The sequence below is a fragment of the Leuciscus leuciscus genome (genome assembly GCF_965113295.1).
Source record: "Leuciscus leuciscus genome assembly, chromosome: 19".
Lineage (NCBI taxonomy): Eukaryota > Metazoa > Chordata > Actinopteri > Cypriniformes > Leuciscidae > Leuciscus > Leuciscus leuciscus.
The window spans coordinates 24,799,375-24,816,580 of record NC_138743.1 but is presented as its reverse complement, the minus strand read 5'-3'; the positions used below and the strand labels follow the sequence as shown (position 1 = coordinate 24,816,580).

The window sequence follows — 17,206 nt, the reverse complement described above, 5'->3', positions numbered from 1 at the left end:
TATTATGCACTCTCCCAATCGCACTCGGATGTGGCCAGGGTGTAGAATTGCAGATATTGATTTTTTTTCTTCTTTTGGCTAGTAGAAATCCATAACCTCCTGTTCAGAACAGATGCCCATTAGATCCTGCAGTTCAGGATAAAACATCCTTATTGTGGACACATAAAAATAGAGATACAGAGTGAACAGGGTGTGTGAGGAAGTGAAGTACCTGTCCTCAGGTGTATAAACGATACAGGCAGACCGTGTGAAACAGGACTCCAGCGAGCCTACAGAGGTTTCAAATACACTCGCGCACACACATATAGTGCAAAATGAGCAATGGTGGATCGGCTTTCATTTATCGACGCTCCTCTGAGAGACACTCGATACCTTTTTAAAGGCAAAGGGAGGGTGTACCAACTACAAATGCTAAAAGCAAATCTAATCTCATGTAGAAAGAACTTAAAAAGTAATGCGTGTGCCTGATGTGTTATTTCTAATACTAGGTCAGAACTACATTACCCATAATGCATCAGGATGGCAGACTGGAGTGTAATGAGATTTGTACAGGCACTGACCCAGATAACCAAGCCCGCAGTGGAGGAGTGTGTGTGCGTGAACGCATTGCCGATTTGTCTTTGTGAGTGCAGAAAAGCAAATGTCAAGAATAAAGTTACACATGCTTTTGGTTTAGTGGACTTCCACGCATATTTAAACGTCTGTCAGAAGAAAGAACAAATGCATTTTGTGTCTTTTGGCACAAGTGTGTCAGCTTCTGTGTGTGTGAATGGTGACAGCTGGGGAGACAGTGGGATACAGTATTGCGGACAAGGGCGGACTTAGTACTTTGATATGTGTGCGAGTGCCGGGAGGTGTGTGTGCGCCTCAGGATTATCGCCAACTGTGCAGAAGAAAAATAAGCAAGAGATGTATTTCAAAATTCTCAAATTACATAACTATGTGCAGATGTAACACGCAGATAAAACTATCAAACATCCATCCTGAACAAGCATACGCTTTTGATTTGTAGTGGACGCCAAAGATTCCTCTGGCTGTGAGGTCACGTTCGTGCCTGGCTAGTTTTTGTTGACTCAGGAACAATACTCCCTGCGCAACCACGCTCAGCCAAATGGGACGAATTAGGCCAGGTTGCCTAGCGCCATGCTGGTCGCCCCTGACAACCCCAAGGCCTCCAGCTCGGGAGCAAAAGGGAAGGGTTTTGCAAAGGGGCGGAATAGAGTTTCATTCGGCCTCATGCTCTTACAAAACACCTCCCCCCAGGCTCGCAAAACAATGTCGGCCGTGTCAAATCAATCGGCAACGCCTAAGGACATCAATATGGGGCCAATAAATCTCACTTGAGGGAAGCCCACTCCCTCACCTCTCCGGCCATATGGGAAAGATTGTAATAATGTAGCTGCGACGCTCGACTAGCATAGATATGCACATTAAAACATTGCAGCACATGGGCGGTGCCACATTAACTGTGGCATTCGCACAGGTGATAGAGTATCGTGAAAATAAAAGACGGAAAGGTGATAGTGGAATAAAAGTGGGGCTCAGAACAGGGGAGATGGAGAATGTAACAAAAGACACAAAAGCTTGTCTCCTTTGAGGAACGGCTGAGTGTAAAAACCGCGAGAGCGTACACTAGTAAACGATGCTTCAAAGGAAAGGCTGAGACAATACAACACAAAGACGGGAATATCATGATGAGACAGGCAGTGGGAGAGTGAGAAAGAAAGAGAGAGAGAGAAACACAACGATCAAGGCGGAGGGAGACAGACCGAGATGATGTCAGCGCTGTAAGTTTTTGAGATGGCCCCTTTGAGCAAAGCTGGACAGATCCGTAGTTTTAAAGGGACAGTTCTTTCGAAAATGAGAATACAATAATCATTTGTTCACCGTCATAGCATTTCGTTCTTAATTTCATCACTGAAACATAGATAAGGATCATACAGTGAAAATGGATGTTGATTTATAATGCCATACTCCCAAAAACACCATTGAAGAAATCCATATGACTTGTGCGCTATATACCGGTAAGTCTTATTCTGAAGCCATATGATTTGTGTGAGGAACAGATCGTATAATTCACTGAAAATCTTCCCCTTCACCACAGGCTCACAAATCAAATATGGCTACAGTCAGTTCACCTATCTTGGAAAGGTGTTTACTATATTTACTGTGATTATTATGAAACATTTAAACTCAGGTATGAAACTGTGACGTGACAACTTTGGTATCAACTGACATCAGTGGTAATTTTTTTAATTTTTTTGTTCAAATCACATATAAAATATTTTTTTATTCCCAAACAAACAGATGAGTCTATGAAAAGCTGACTGGCATATTTAACTGTTTCATCTAAGACAAATATCAAATATGCATCACATTAAGTTTATTGCGGTAGTTTACGTTAAAAACTGTGTAATCCAAATGGATGGAAATTTTATATGCAATTAAAATACATAAATCTTAAATTTAGGCCTAAATATGGCAGTATGCATCTTTTAACGTTGGTTGGAACCCACCATTAAATGAAGAAAATATTGCATTTTCAGAATACTTTGAATTAGAGCTGGAGGATTAATCGTTAAAAGATCGCAATCTCGATTCAAGCACCCACACGATCTCATTCCTAAATGACAATGATTCGCCTGTGTCTTCTACAAAATCACACCAGATCAATCAAATCTGCGCTGCCGTTGACCCAGAGAAAGCAGCTATCATGTATAGGTATGAGACAGTTTCACAAACAGTCTTTTCAACCCCACAGTATGATTATTTATGTGTTACAAATATTCAAATTATCACAAAAGTACTGGGATAAAAGTTTTATATTTCGGATATAAACACTGATGTCTACCGAAGCGATCAAAACAGAGCAAATCACTTTTTGAAAGCAAATTGATGCTTCAAATAACGGTTGTATTGATTACATCGTTACGCCACTAGGTGTAAAAAATGTATTTGTCATTGAATCATTCATTCAAGAGATTCGTTCAAAAAGGCTGATTCATCCAGTAAAGAAACAAGTGAAGTACTTATGACTGAGTCATTGAATCATTCATTCAAACCAATTTTTCTTTTTAAAACAACTCATTCAAATAAATACTTTTTTTTAAATAGACTGCTGCAATTAACATTTTGTCAAAACCTCTAGTAAATTAAATGTTATTTTGTTTAGTTGTCTGTTCAGAATCATGGAATAATCATGATCTCTATTGGAAAAAAACAACAACAAAAACGTGATTTTCAATTTATCCAGATTCGTGCAGCTCTACTTAGAATACAGTAAACAACCAGTATGAACTACAATGATACTTTTCTTATGATTTTTGTGAATGTGGAATGCGTTGACATTACAAACCACTATCCATATTCATTGTAAAGAGCTGCTTGATTATTCTGCTTAACATCTCCTTTTGTGTTTCACCAAAGAATATAACACAGGCTTAGGGGTAAGTAAATGATTTTTGGGTGAACTATTCCTTTAAGCTGGAGAACAGAAGTCACATGAGCGGGTCCAATTATCACCTCCTGCACCCGCTAACTCCTGTGCCAGCTAATGTCTTTTCTCATTAAACACTAGAGAAATCATTTTAATCGCCATTCCTTCCTCTCCTATTGTGCGTGTGTGCATTTAAAAAAGCGGACCCATATCGGGTACAGCTGTGATCCATTGTCCTGTATTAAGGTCATGCTAGCTTTACCCCGATCTAAATATATCCCTCCATCTTACGGGAAACGCAAGAATTCCACTTCACACTCTCTTCTCTCGCTTAGCTGCTGACACACCTAAATCAGGCGAGCGAGCTGATAGCAGAAGCAGAGGTGTGAGGAGAAGGGAAACGAGAGGAAGGGTGTAATAATGATGGGACAAGAGCGTTTATACTGCAGAAACCTGAGCGGCGATGGACACATGCCAGTCCAGCTGTCCTCTCTCAGATGTAGACTATCCTCACTCCTGTAAAAACACACACACACACTTACAGAGGGGGAAAAAATGACGCATTTGTCTGAGACATGCCGATCTTGGCTTATCCTGATTGTCGGGGGGCTGGAGGGTAGGGGTACTTACAGCTTACAACCGGTGGGCTCTGGTGGCATTATATGTCTTTATATATTTACACACATGCATATGTGAAAAACGGAAATCCAGTGCTGTTGTCAGATGCCATTAGGACAGGATTAACCCGTCATTTACCATTATCAAATAAACGGCCTTTAGACCTGAATAGCTCATACACTCATGCACAATTACGTCTACAGCCGCAACCTTTTATGGATAAAGATTAGAATAACACAAATACCAGCCAGATTAGGGGTGAGGGGGAGGGTGTTTTGGACGGGTGGCGAGACGGAGACGGGGTAACGTCTGCTGGGTTCGCTGGAATGTGTGTCTATGAAGTGCGTCGACTCGCATTCTTCACGTCCGCGGTAGCCGTCCGCGCCACAAGTCAAGGCAACATAAACACTAATAAAGCATTAAAAGAGCTACTGCCAGGCATTTTAAACCATCCAACACACACACAACTGTACGCTAAGAGTGTGTGTCCCATATCTTCCCTCTGCAGGATGGGAGAAGGAGAGATTTGGCAGAGCATGAAATAGATCACGGCTATAGGAGCGCATTTATACACAAACACATACACACACGCACACACACACACACACACACACACACACACACACACACACACACACACACACACACACACACACACACACACACACACACACACAAATAGGGAGGAAAGCATCGCTCCATTCAGTGGGCTGTTTTAGCATGGTGGTGTTTTGTTTATTCGCACACTGAATCATTGGGATGGTATTGATGACATCATAATTGGCCTTTCCATGTCATTGCGACACACTAACTGGATTTAGGAATGATTCATAAATTCACAACCACCATCTAAAATGAACAAGAAAGACAAAGTCCAGTCATTTGTTTTTGTTAATTTTTCTTTCGGGCTGTTTTCTTTGTTCTAACTAGCTATGTGTAAAACTACCTAATTTAAAAAAGACTAGTTAAGCCATTGTTCTTAGGGAAGTTTTGTGTAATAATTAACAAGACGAGACGTAATTGCCAAAAAATGTATACTATTTTACACATAATGGTAATAAAAAACATTTATTTGCATATATCCGAAAATTAAAACCTTAAACCAACATTTAAAAAACACATATAGATACCAAAAATAGGTCAGAATTTAATAGATAGGTCAAATAGATACCAAAAAAAAAATATATATATATATACAGAGAGAGAGAGAGAGAGAGAGAGAGAGAGATAATAAATTATTTGTTGTGAATATAAAAATAAAATAATAATAACCCTATTTGTCTGTGTGTGTGTATTGTTTATGTTTTAATTTTCATATCTATCTATCTATCTATCCATCTATCTATCTATCTATCTATCTATCTATCTATCTATCTATCTATCTATATACAGATAGATAATATATGAAAATTAAAACATAAACAATATATTAAAAAGTATATTGTACAAAATCAAATAAATATTGCATACATATAACAATAATAATAATAACACACACATAATTATATACATATCAATATTAAAACTTAAAAAAAGTTTAAAAAAAAGTATATATATTTAGTATATATATTACATTGTGTTCTCCATTCCACTCCAACATTTGGATCTAACCTTCATATCTCTCAATCATCCTCTCCCCCAAAAGCCCCTGACTCGGCCTGATGATTGAAACCAGACTTCAGTGTAGTTCAGCCACCCCCGCATTCTCACAGCGCTCCAGAACACAGTCACCCAGGCATGCACCCAACCGCAAACTTCAGGCACGTAGAGGTCAGTGGCGCTGACCAGTGTGTGTGTGGGAGAGATCGTGAGCAGTGGGCTTCTGAACCGCGGGCTCTGTTTAGCAGCGGTCAGCCTACGATGACACAGTGAGGCCCAAACACAAAAAAAACTGCCTTTTACAGCCAGTGCTGCATAAACACGCTCAGAAACAGAGCTGGGGTTAGCGATCCGATAGGGTACTGTGATTAGCATACATGCCACATAATTACCCGTTTCCTGCGGTTAAACACCATTACTGCCTAAATGATGTCTAAAATGCCTTCTGTTCAACGATCAATAATCCTCCGAGTATGAAAACTCAAACCACACCCATATTTCCCTTTTCTCCTCTGTTTCTCTCTTTTCCTCCCTCCACCCCTCCTCTTGAACCAATATGGATAGCACAGTGGGAAGGAATCCATTATTACTACGGAAACTAGGGCATCCCGTATGAACTTGCGTAGTCCGTTTGTAAGCATGCGCGTGAGTGCGTGTGACAGTCAAGCACAAAATTAGAGACAACAGTGTTTTTGGGTCACCTGACCTCTGATAACAATAAGCCTGAAAGAATGGAATCAGACAGTTGCCATGACACCAAAGCATCCAATAATAATCCCGCAACAGTCAAAAGGGGCTTACGCGTGCACATGAGAGACAGATAGAGAAGGACAGAAAGACTTGGTGTTGTCTTTGCTTAGTATTCCAACACCCTCAAGCAGTCTCGGAAAGGGGTTCAACAATAAAGACGGCCCTGGGCCCAGTGGGAGAGCGTTTCGGGCCAGTGGACAGGACAGTCTCTTGCTCTTTTGGGCCACTGTTGCGCTGTCACTACATTTACGTTCATTAATCAAGTGTTGTTATGCCTTGCAAAAAATTTGTGTGACATACTGAACATGATTGTTGAATTCTGCTCACCAAGGCAATGCTATGACTTTATTAATGCTATGATAGACAAATAAACAGATCAAGCTGCTAGCTTTCAATTAATGTTCTGCATTTTCTTTATTATGTCATCAAAACAATATTTGTATTTGATTTAAATGTTTAAAATTATTAGGTATTTATAGTATATACTATATATGTTATGTACCAAATTTTATATTAATATTGTATAGTACATTTATATTTCATTATATATTTATATTGTATACTTAGGCTACATTAATATTTTTCTAAAACCATGGTTAAGCTTTGACTTGTGATCAACTTATAAAAGTCAGAATGGGTTCAAAATAATAAACAAATCAGTAATGTTTTCAATGATGTTCTTAATTATAATTTTACTACAAATATTGAAATTAAAAATATTCATATTGTATATTTAATAATTTCATATTTTATAGTAAATATATTTTTAATTGTAATGTACAGATTTTTTATTACTGTTTTTCTAACACATTTTAAAATGCTACTAAAAATAAATCTTATTTGCTGTGGGACCAGTGAAAATGTTGGCAGGGCAAGTGCAAATCTGATCGACTGGGACACCACCAAAAGAAAAAAAAGAAAAAGAAAAAAATCCTTATTGTTGATCCCTGCGTAAGCTTTGCCAAAACTACAATCCAGCTCCATGAGCAGCCAATGACAACCATTGAACATGGCCTGAGTACAGTTGGCTGACGTCATTCTTTACTCTTCGAAAATACAGCTTGTGTGTTAGAGCAAAGTACTACTTTAAAATTATCAGTCGAAATGGCTGATGTCACACTGGACAGGTTCCACGCCTCCCCCTGCGGCACCAAACCTTGAGACCAGCTGACTAAAGAAACATTGTGAGATTTGTACAGCGATTTAACGCAACATTAACAGGTGCACATACACACAGACACTAATGAGAGAGTGCCGGATATCGTGGTTCACAGTAATCCTGGTATGTCTGGTACAGACCACCCGAAATTTATATTTAACTATAACATTCAAAGGTCTAGGTTTTTTCTTTGTCTTTCCCAGGTTCACAACCCAAGGATGAATCCATTCTTTCTCTTTCTTTTTCTTTGTTTATTTTCCCACATGCACCAACTCTCTCACATATGCATGCTCTAATCAATACTCTTAGGGTCTTTGTTTTGCCAGATCGATTTAGGGTAATGAAGTCCATGTGGCTAAATCCTACACGGAAAAAGAGAGAAGGATTGTCAAGCTCAGAGGTTTGACCGTATGCGGATCAGAGGTTGAGGCTTTAGAGAGGTCACGTTTTATTCTCATCCGTTCTTCTTTACCTCTTTAACATAGACTACCTCTCCACACGGTCATTAAGTAAGCACGTCCGTCCTCCTGTTGCATAAAGAATCGTGAAGATGCATGCGTGCACATTTCTCCAGCCTTAAAGAGATAGTTCACCTAAAAATGAAAATCCTGTCATCATTAATTCACCCTCATGTAGTTCCAGACCTGTATGAGTTTCATTCTTCTTCAGACAACAACGGATCCATTAACTTTTATACCCCTTAAACATTTTTCAAAACAATATCTTTTGTGTTTCACAGAAAAATAAAAGTCACATAAGTCTGGAATGATTTCAGTTCTCATTTTTGGGTGAACTATCTCTTTAAATGAAGACAGAAAGCGCAGTTGTTGGCGATGTGATCTTTAAAAACTATGACAGCAAAGGCCAAACTGGGTGACTCGCGCTGTCACTCAAGTAAAAGGGGCGAATTAGGACTGAACTGCACTCTGGGACTCCAATTTTTGTGGTGAACTAAGTAGAGAACAATCCACTCCTGTAGAGCTTCCTCTCAGCCGGGGTTTTAAGGTTTTTGGTGTCTTTTTTTTTTTTGGTTAATTAAAAATGTCAGCTCATTATCACATGTATATGAACACAACAAAGAATTTCGGTGCCTGAACAAATAAGACAATGGCATGCTTGGTAATCTTTAGACAGCTCATTAGGTACTTCATATTAAATTTAAAAACACTGAAAGGACAAAGCACCAGGAGTGCCCACCCCCCTCTCTCCCAATTCTACTTCTCTTTCTCTCTCTCTCTCTCTCTGTTTTTCTCTCGCTCCCCTTGCTCTCTGTATTCCCGTAACCGTTCTTTAATTCCACCTCAGTCAGCCCATTGAGGGGCAGTGAACCGCATGCTGATGACCTCACTGACGCATTCTGATTGGTCAATCTCAGTGACCAACAGCCCCCACATGGGCCAGACAAAAAAGCCACTCTGTCTCTGTCGCTCTCTCTCCCCCCTCTCTGTGTTGACTCATTATTGTTTTTTCAGCTCTTTTCTTTTACTTGTTCACAGAAAACAGGCAGAGCGGAAAGTTGTGTTTCGTTCGCTCTGATCGGAAGTGTTCAAAAACAAACACCGCCTTCTGGCTTGGTGTGATGTGTGCACGCCAATACGGTAATCACCTCTCACCCACTGCATCTTCCTCTGATCATTTGCTCTCTCCTGTTTTAAAACAGATCAAACAAGGTACAAAACGAGTTCCTGTGAACACAAGGAGGACACAGATTGAGAGAGAAATTCGTGGAGTACACATACTCAGCGGTTAAAAGAGGCTTGAGTAAGGTAATTCATGGGGAAAAAAGTTACAAAATGACTCCTCCAGTAAAACAAGTTTGTATTAAACTTCAAAGCGTTATCTCTGTTCAGAAGAGATGGGAGAATTATATGTGGAAAAGAAAAACAGATGAAAGCTGGAGAAGAGGCTTAGGAGACCTAAAAGGGAAAAAAATTGTTTACTGGCATGTAGGGCTGTGCAATATCATGAATATTCATGATCAATTTTTTTTCCAATGGATGAATATTTTTGGATAACACAATGATTTTCCTAAAAATTAAAAAAAAGTGAACGTGACTATTTAAATTAAACTCGTTTCTCAATCTGAATGTCTCAGGTGGACTTGGTGTGTTTGATTTATTTCCATGAATCAGTTCAAACTGTCCATTCCATAAAGACAATAATAAGAAATGTTTCTTGAGCATCAAATCAGCATATTGGAATGATTTCTGAAGGATCATGTGACACTGAAAACTAATGATGCTGAAATTCAGCTTTGCTGATTACTACTATCCATATATATTTGTCTGTACAAATGAAAATGAGTAAATAACTCACTTGTGTTCATTTAATGCAAAATAAGTCAGAAAAACATGCCTTGATTTTTTTATTACTTAGCAACAATGGCAGTTTTCAATTGACATGTATAAATATATATAAACATAATAAATACTCGACAGGAAAAAAAGTAGCCTACTTTTGTTTTACTTTTATTATCGACATTTCCAGACTCACAGGAAGGAAATTAAAATCCTTCAGCGCTGCAAAGACTGCATAAGCACATTCTTTGGGTACGAATCACCAAGTGGGCTCAGTGAGACAGCACTAACTGTACATTCCTCTGTCCCACTTAAAAAGAAAAGGAGGGACCGAGGGGGAGAGAGAGTGAAAGAGAGGCTGCAGGGGAGAAGAGAAAGTCTTCATCCCTAAGTCATTTGCCTAAAAAGGATGTGATGAATGAATGTCAGGGACACAAAACATCCACCTCATGTTTAACAAGAGACTCACCCAGTCCTCAGTCAGGAGGGGTGAGATGGAGAAAGAGTGAAGGGGGAGGGATGAAGATAGAAAGCAAATTCTTGTGTCCACTGGCAAAAGGCACTGTGCGTAACAGAGTTCACATTGACTTGCTAACCGTACAGGCCGAAATGGTAATGAAACGAGAGCCGCTTTTGTGTTCGCATGGTCAATGCGATACAGCTCACCTTTCCACTGAAAAGGACATAGGAAGTGAATCAGTGAGTCAACTGTGAGATCAAATGACTGGTCTATGTGAGCACAATACAACTCGGCCATCAGCAGTTCCTGACTCACGCTCACACACTTGGGAAATTCCTGTCAGAGTGTGATATGTTGACTCTCAGTGTGAAATTTAAAGCTAGTGTTATCACTTTTATTTTAATTGTCACAGGTATGTGCGTGTGTTTGTCCCACAGTTCGCAAATAGACCTCAAGAGGCACAAAGCTACAGCTTGCGACCGTCTGTTCGTATTCCTCAACTCGCTCTTCCACGGTAACCTATGAATAAGTCAACGATATGGAAATGTAAAAATAATATGTCACTTGTTAGAAGTCAAGTAATACAGAAGTAAAAAAGAACAACTCCCTGGCTCTTTGGGACAAAAATATTTTGCTTAGTGATACAACCAAAACTATTCTCCCGAAACAGCAAAAAAAATACATTTTCGGTTTCGGCCAAAATTGTTTTTGAGGGACCAAACGTTTAATTAGAAGTGTTTTGACTGTTTCAGCATTTGACATATTTCATCCACAGAACTATAAGCTATAAGCTCTACATAGATATATGGATGTAAACAAGTAGGCAGTGTGGATGCACTTTACCACGACTGAAAAATGATGCTAGAGTAGCAATATGTCAAATTTGTTCGGCTGAAATATTGCGGGGCGGCTCTACAATGACTGGTTTAATCAACAACATTCCGAATTCATTTACTCTTATTTTCAGCTAAATGAAAACTACTTTTGGTAACACTTTATTTTGACATTATTTCATGTACTTACTATACTATAGTAAATTATGATTTAATAATTACAAGTAACTAACCATATCCAAACCGTAACTCTATAGTAAGTACATGTAGTTAATTAATATTACTCAGTACTTATCTGAGTAAGTACAATGTACGACACCTTAAAATAAAGTGTAATCAGCAAACAAAAAATTTACTTACTATACTATAGTAAATTATGATTTAATAATTACAAGTAACTAACCATACCCAAACCGTAACTCTATAGTAAGTACATGTAGTTAATTAATATTACTCAGTACTTATTTGAGTAAGTACAATGTACGACACCTTAAAATAAAGTGTAATCAGCAAACAAAAAATGTACTTACTATACTATAGTAAATTATGATTTAATAATTACAAGTAACTAACCATACCCAAACCGTAACTCTATAGTAAGTACATGTAGTTAATTAATATTACTCAGTACTTATTTGAGTAAGTACAATGTACGACACCTTAAAATAAAGTGTAATCAGCAAACAAAAAATGTACTTACTATACTATAGTAAATTATGATTTAATAATTACAAGTAACTAACCATACCCAAACCGTAACTCTATAGTAAGTACATGTAGTTAATTAATATTACTCAGTACTTATTTGAGTAAGTACAATGTACAACACCTTAAAATAAAGTGTAATCAGCAAACAAAAAATGTACTTACTATACTATAGTAAATTATGATTTAATAATTACAAGTAACTAACCATACCCAAACCGTAACTCTATAGTAAGTACATGTAGTTAATTAATATTACTCAGTACTTATTTGAGTAAGTACAATGTACAACACCTTAAAATAAAGTGTAATCAGCAAACAAAAAATGTACTTACTATACTATAGTAAATTATGATTTAATAATTACAAGTAACTAACCATACCCAAACCGTAACTCTATAGTAAGTACATGTAGTTAATTAATATTACTCAGTACTTATTTGAGTAAGTACAATGTACGACACCTTAAAATAAAGTGTAATCAGCAAACAAAAAATGTACTTACTATACTATAGTAAATTATGATTTAATAATTACAAGTAACTAACCATACCCAAACCGTAACTCTATAGTAAGTACATGTAGTTAATTAATATTACTCAGTACTTATTTGAGTAAGTACAATGTACAACACCTTAAAATAAAGTGTAATCAGCAAACAAAAAATTTACTTACTATACTATAGTAAATTATGATTTAATAATTACAAGTAACTAACCATACCCAAACCGTAAGTACATGTAGTTAATTAATATTACTCAGTACTTATTTGAGTAAGTACAATGTACGACACCTTAAAATAAAGTGTAATCAGCAAACAAAAAATTCGGTGCACCACTAATTTTGCTATCAAATATTTAGACTGAATCATGAGCCATAGCTGTAACTGGTGGATTAGTTTAGTTTATCTACTGGAAATGTTGAACATGTAGTTATGGCCTTTTTACGACATCATAATTAAACAGGACGCGAGGATGTTATAAGGCCTCCCAAGTTTACAGCCGCAGCACAAATGTGGCCCCTGCCGGATTGACAGATTGTATTGAGATGGCTGACTGGGATCTGTGCCATCGACTGACTGTATAGATACGGACTGGTCCAATCAATGCTATCGATCACGACAGGGGGGTTTCAACCACGGCGGAGGAGGGTGATTCAGCCCCCCAAATATTTCACACTGTGACCCTTCAAAACACATTCCACCAAAACACTGAGCTGTTCTCCCTCTCCAGCTCCTTTCTTTCACTCACACATATATCCCCCTCTATAAACACCCCCCGCTAAATCAACCCTAACACTTAACCCCCTCCCCCTTCTCGTTCTTTCACATACACACATAAAGCCCACCCTTCCCCCATCCTCCCTCTCTCTTTCTCTTCCCAACAGAATCAGGGTGGAAACCGAAGCATGGTGAGGGAGCGTTTTGCTGCACATGTTCGATCTGCATTTATTACGAGAATAAATGCAAAGAAAACATCTTTGTTTACCTTTAAGAAGAAATTGTCCCTCGGTGATGACGTCGGCAGTCATGACGTTGTACTCGTTCTCGGTGAAGCCCGGTTGACATGGCATTGCCCCCGTGCCCTGGACTGCCACCTGCCAAAAAACACAAAAGCACCAGACAAATTAATCCCCCGATTAATGGTGATTAATAAACATCGTCCCTCAGCACGAGCCAACCTCCACCGCGGCGAGAGCCAAATATCCAGAATCCCGAGAGGAATCGATGGACATAACGATCACGCTCTTTCACCATAAACAGAGGAAATGAGGCAGAACTCACCTCAAGAAAAGCACAGCGACGAGACTTTCCAGAGCCGCCGAGTCCATCGATCAAGCTCCAAATCAACTCTTTAAATTAGCAATGCTATTGTATTTTTCACCGATTACTCGCTAATTTGCAGCAGATCGGCGAAATTAAATAAGGTTCATTGCGTGATGATTTACCGGGTTGCTTTTGTATTATGCCATTTTTCTTCATTCTGCTTTCCCCAAAGGATTGCGAGGGGTTTCTATCTCCCCTCCTCCACCCTCCGGCACCAGGGCATCTGTTATTTTGAGGTGGGTGTAATTAGACTGATGAGGTCAGGAGGGCGAGACGTTAGAAAAGCAGAACTGACCAGGCTACGCATACTCTGCCTTGAATGGCGTGGTCTGGTGGAGCACTTATCACATAAAAACACAAACACACACTTGTGCAGCTGCCGTAAGCACTCCGGCGACAAGTCACAAACCCCTTCTTTATGGCTTACGTTTAAAACAGGCGAGCACACCTAGCCTTTACCAGGCAGGACAAAGACTTATTCATCCTTGACTTGTCTTATAAGAAAATAAACCACCAGCATTGAGTCATTCTGTCTTAATAGCATGAGCTGATATGACACACAAAGTCTGAATCTTTGTGTAGGCAAATAGGTGAATTTGTCTTTTAAAGGATGCTTGAGAAGATCAAAGGTGATGTCCACTGTGAAACAGCCTCTTTGTGTTGGAATAAGATCAGAGGCTTGAAGAAGACGACTGGCTGTGTTTGTTAATGGCCCCATAGTCAATTAATCAAACATGTTAATTTGTTAGCTCGGTGGATGCAGACTTAATGCCCTACACACAACGACCAATCAAACATTTGCTTTTGTGCTAACAAAATCATCATCAACCATGAGCTATAATTGCTCCGTTTTTTGATGTCGTCATCTGGTGTATCTGCAGAGCCCCTATATAAAGCTGGCACTACATGGGGTGTGTTTGAAAATCTGACTTTAAACTGTCCTGTCAGCAATTGCTTAGCAATATGCTGCCTCTGCACATCCACACAGAGCGAATGATTCTAGATGGAGCCGCACCAGCAGCCCTGCTGACATGAAGAATCAGAGGCAGCACACGCTATAAAGCCAATGGCGATCGTGTAAAGACACTGTCAGTATAGGAATTTATAGTACCTGAGATAAATTACAATGAGATTTGTGGTATAATTAAAATACTTTTTAAAAAGCATCTTTAAAAAGTGCAGTGATTCTTTATTAGTAAACACTTTGCTTCTAAGAACCGTTTTTTAAAAAGCTTTTATTTTACACCATCACTTGGTTCTTTACATAGCAGCATGGTGTATTGTGCTCGAAACATTCCTGTTAATAGTTTATTATTATTATTATTATTAAGTCTGTTTATTACAATGTCATGTCTTGAGTTTGTTGCAGTCATGATTCAAAACATCAAGCCATTTAGAACCTATATAATTTGTATTACATTATAGCCTACAAACTATACAAACATAATTCGGCTCTCTTGGCTGAAAACGTTTTTTCTATAAAAAAATTTAATAATCTAACCAACTTTGTTTGTGAATTGACTAAACTGGCATTTAATCCATTTGTAAACATCTTTCCAGTAGCCTAAGTTTAATTTTTTAACAGGATCGTGACGATTCAATAAATCATTCAGTTGTTCGCTTGAGAACAATTCAGCTCAGTTCGCTCACGAAATCGGTTCAAATGACACACTTGAAAGATTCGACTCAAATTGATTCGTTCACCAAGCGGACATCGCTATCAAACAGCAGAGGGGTTTTAAACATGTGGGACCGTTATAACACGCACACAAACAACAGTAAAATGCGACATTGTTGTTGCACTTTAAAAAAAACTTGTCGCAATAAGACATTTACTTGGGCAGGACTGCTACTTCTACTGCAGTCCACAAATACAATAAAAACATTGAAACCCGGACCAAATGGCTCATGGCCAAATGTTAACTTTATTGCCATGCAGATTTCAAACGTTTAGTTCCATCATAACTTAACAATTTGCTATAGTAATTCCTCATTTGAGTGTGATTGAACTATAACACGACGTTCAAATGTTAATTCTGCTGGACTCGGCATTTTCAGCAATTCAGAGGGCAGCAGACCCAAAAACCTGACAGCACGACTCATTTCACCGCTCGATGATTCGGGTTAGAGTGATTTGTCATATTTGGGTTACGCACAGACCCGTTGTTCGCCGTGAGATTTCGCATTTGCACATCTAAAAGAGATCGAGTCCGCGGAAGAGGACAGTCGCCTCGCGGCAGCCTCAATGAGCTGCTCATTAACTGATTATTGTAACATTTGTTTCATCACTCGTAAAGGGACCATTGTGACCTATTCACCTCCTCGAGGGCAACTTTTCAATCTCGAGCCAAAAGAAGCAAAAGCTCGCTTGAAAACCCGCATTCATCTGCGACTGGCTCCGGTTCAGCACGGGACGGTTTGAACGGGGCTGCTAGTACAATCCAACGGCTATACAACATAGAAGAAAAAAAAAACATCGCACACAGAGTCTAAACCTTTTGTGAATAACTGGGAGACAATGATAACATAATAAAAACTGTCTAGAATTGCATTCGAAGAAAATCAGATGCGACATGAAGTCTTTAACCGTTCGATACCATCAGAAAACCGTTAGTATTGAATTCGATCTAGACACTGACGCCCTATTTAAATATGCTGGCACTAACATAAAGTGTTCATTTGTATTTTGACTAATACATGCACATAAATAATTGCTCTACAGTTAACATCTAGAGTAGGCTATACATGATAGCAATTACGTACACGCCAAACCCCAAACATAAAGCAGCATCGCTATAACGCACAGCTCGTGCCCGATCGAGCGCACATCGCTTTTCGGACCCTTCATTTTACCTGCAGAGCGGCGAGAAGCCCCAGCATCACGCCTCCCGAACGGTACATCGTTTAAATTCCGTCCTTTGTGAAGAAACCGATAGAGTTAGGCCGTTTTCCGCTGCGTTATAATGTTCCGTAAGGTAGCGGCGGCATGTAGCGACAGAATCTTTCCTCCGTCTCTCTCTGGCACTGATCCGTGCTGCTCTCGGTCTGGTACTGACGCTCCGCTCGCTCGAGCACTTCTACGGCAGAGACGCGCACTCAGTGGCGCCCTCTAGTCACGCTTAGTGGTACTGCGCCGGAGAGGGGGCTCCTTTCCTTCTATCACCCCCTTCAGCCTCCGGAAGACACAGAAGACAAGACCCCGCCTCCTTCACTACAACAAAAGGAAGATCTTCTTTCTTTAACCCCACCCCAACCCCTTAATGCCCACTAAATCGGCAAGAGGGACCGAGAATTCCTGGATTTAAAGTGCATGTCTCATGCTGGTGGGCTACTTTGAAAACCTAATGTTGTGGTAGTACTTCTGAAAGCATTGTTAAAAACCTCATGTAAGAGATAATGTACAGTAAGCGGTCATGATTGCAAAATAAACCTGACAGGGTGATCAGGACCGCTAAGAAGCTCAAATAAATATGGATAGCCTATGGAATATTGAAATTATTTTATTTTGTGAGAAGAGACCGAGA

General features: G+C 39.2%; 1 protein-coding gene across 1 annotated transcript in view; it reads right to left on the bottom strand.

Moving 5' to 3' along the window:
* The window catches only part of cdh2 (cadherin 2, type 1, N-cadherin (neuronal)), a 44,955-nt gene extending 28,200 nt beyond the window's left edge, over positions 1 to 16,755 (bottom strand). The window contains exons 1-2 of the mRNA XM_082146784.1: positions 16,536 to 16,755; positions 13,345 to 13,453 (exon numbers count right to left, since the gene is read on the bottom strand). Coding sequence (XP_082002910.1) covers positions 13,345 to 13,453; positions 16,536 to 16,583 — 157 coding nt within the window. The 5' untranslated portion in view covers positions 16,584 to 16,755. The remainder of the gene's footprint in view (positions 1 to 13,344; positions 13,454 to 16,535) is intronic.
* Between the last annotated feature and the right edge of the window lie 451 nt (positions 16,756 to 17,206).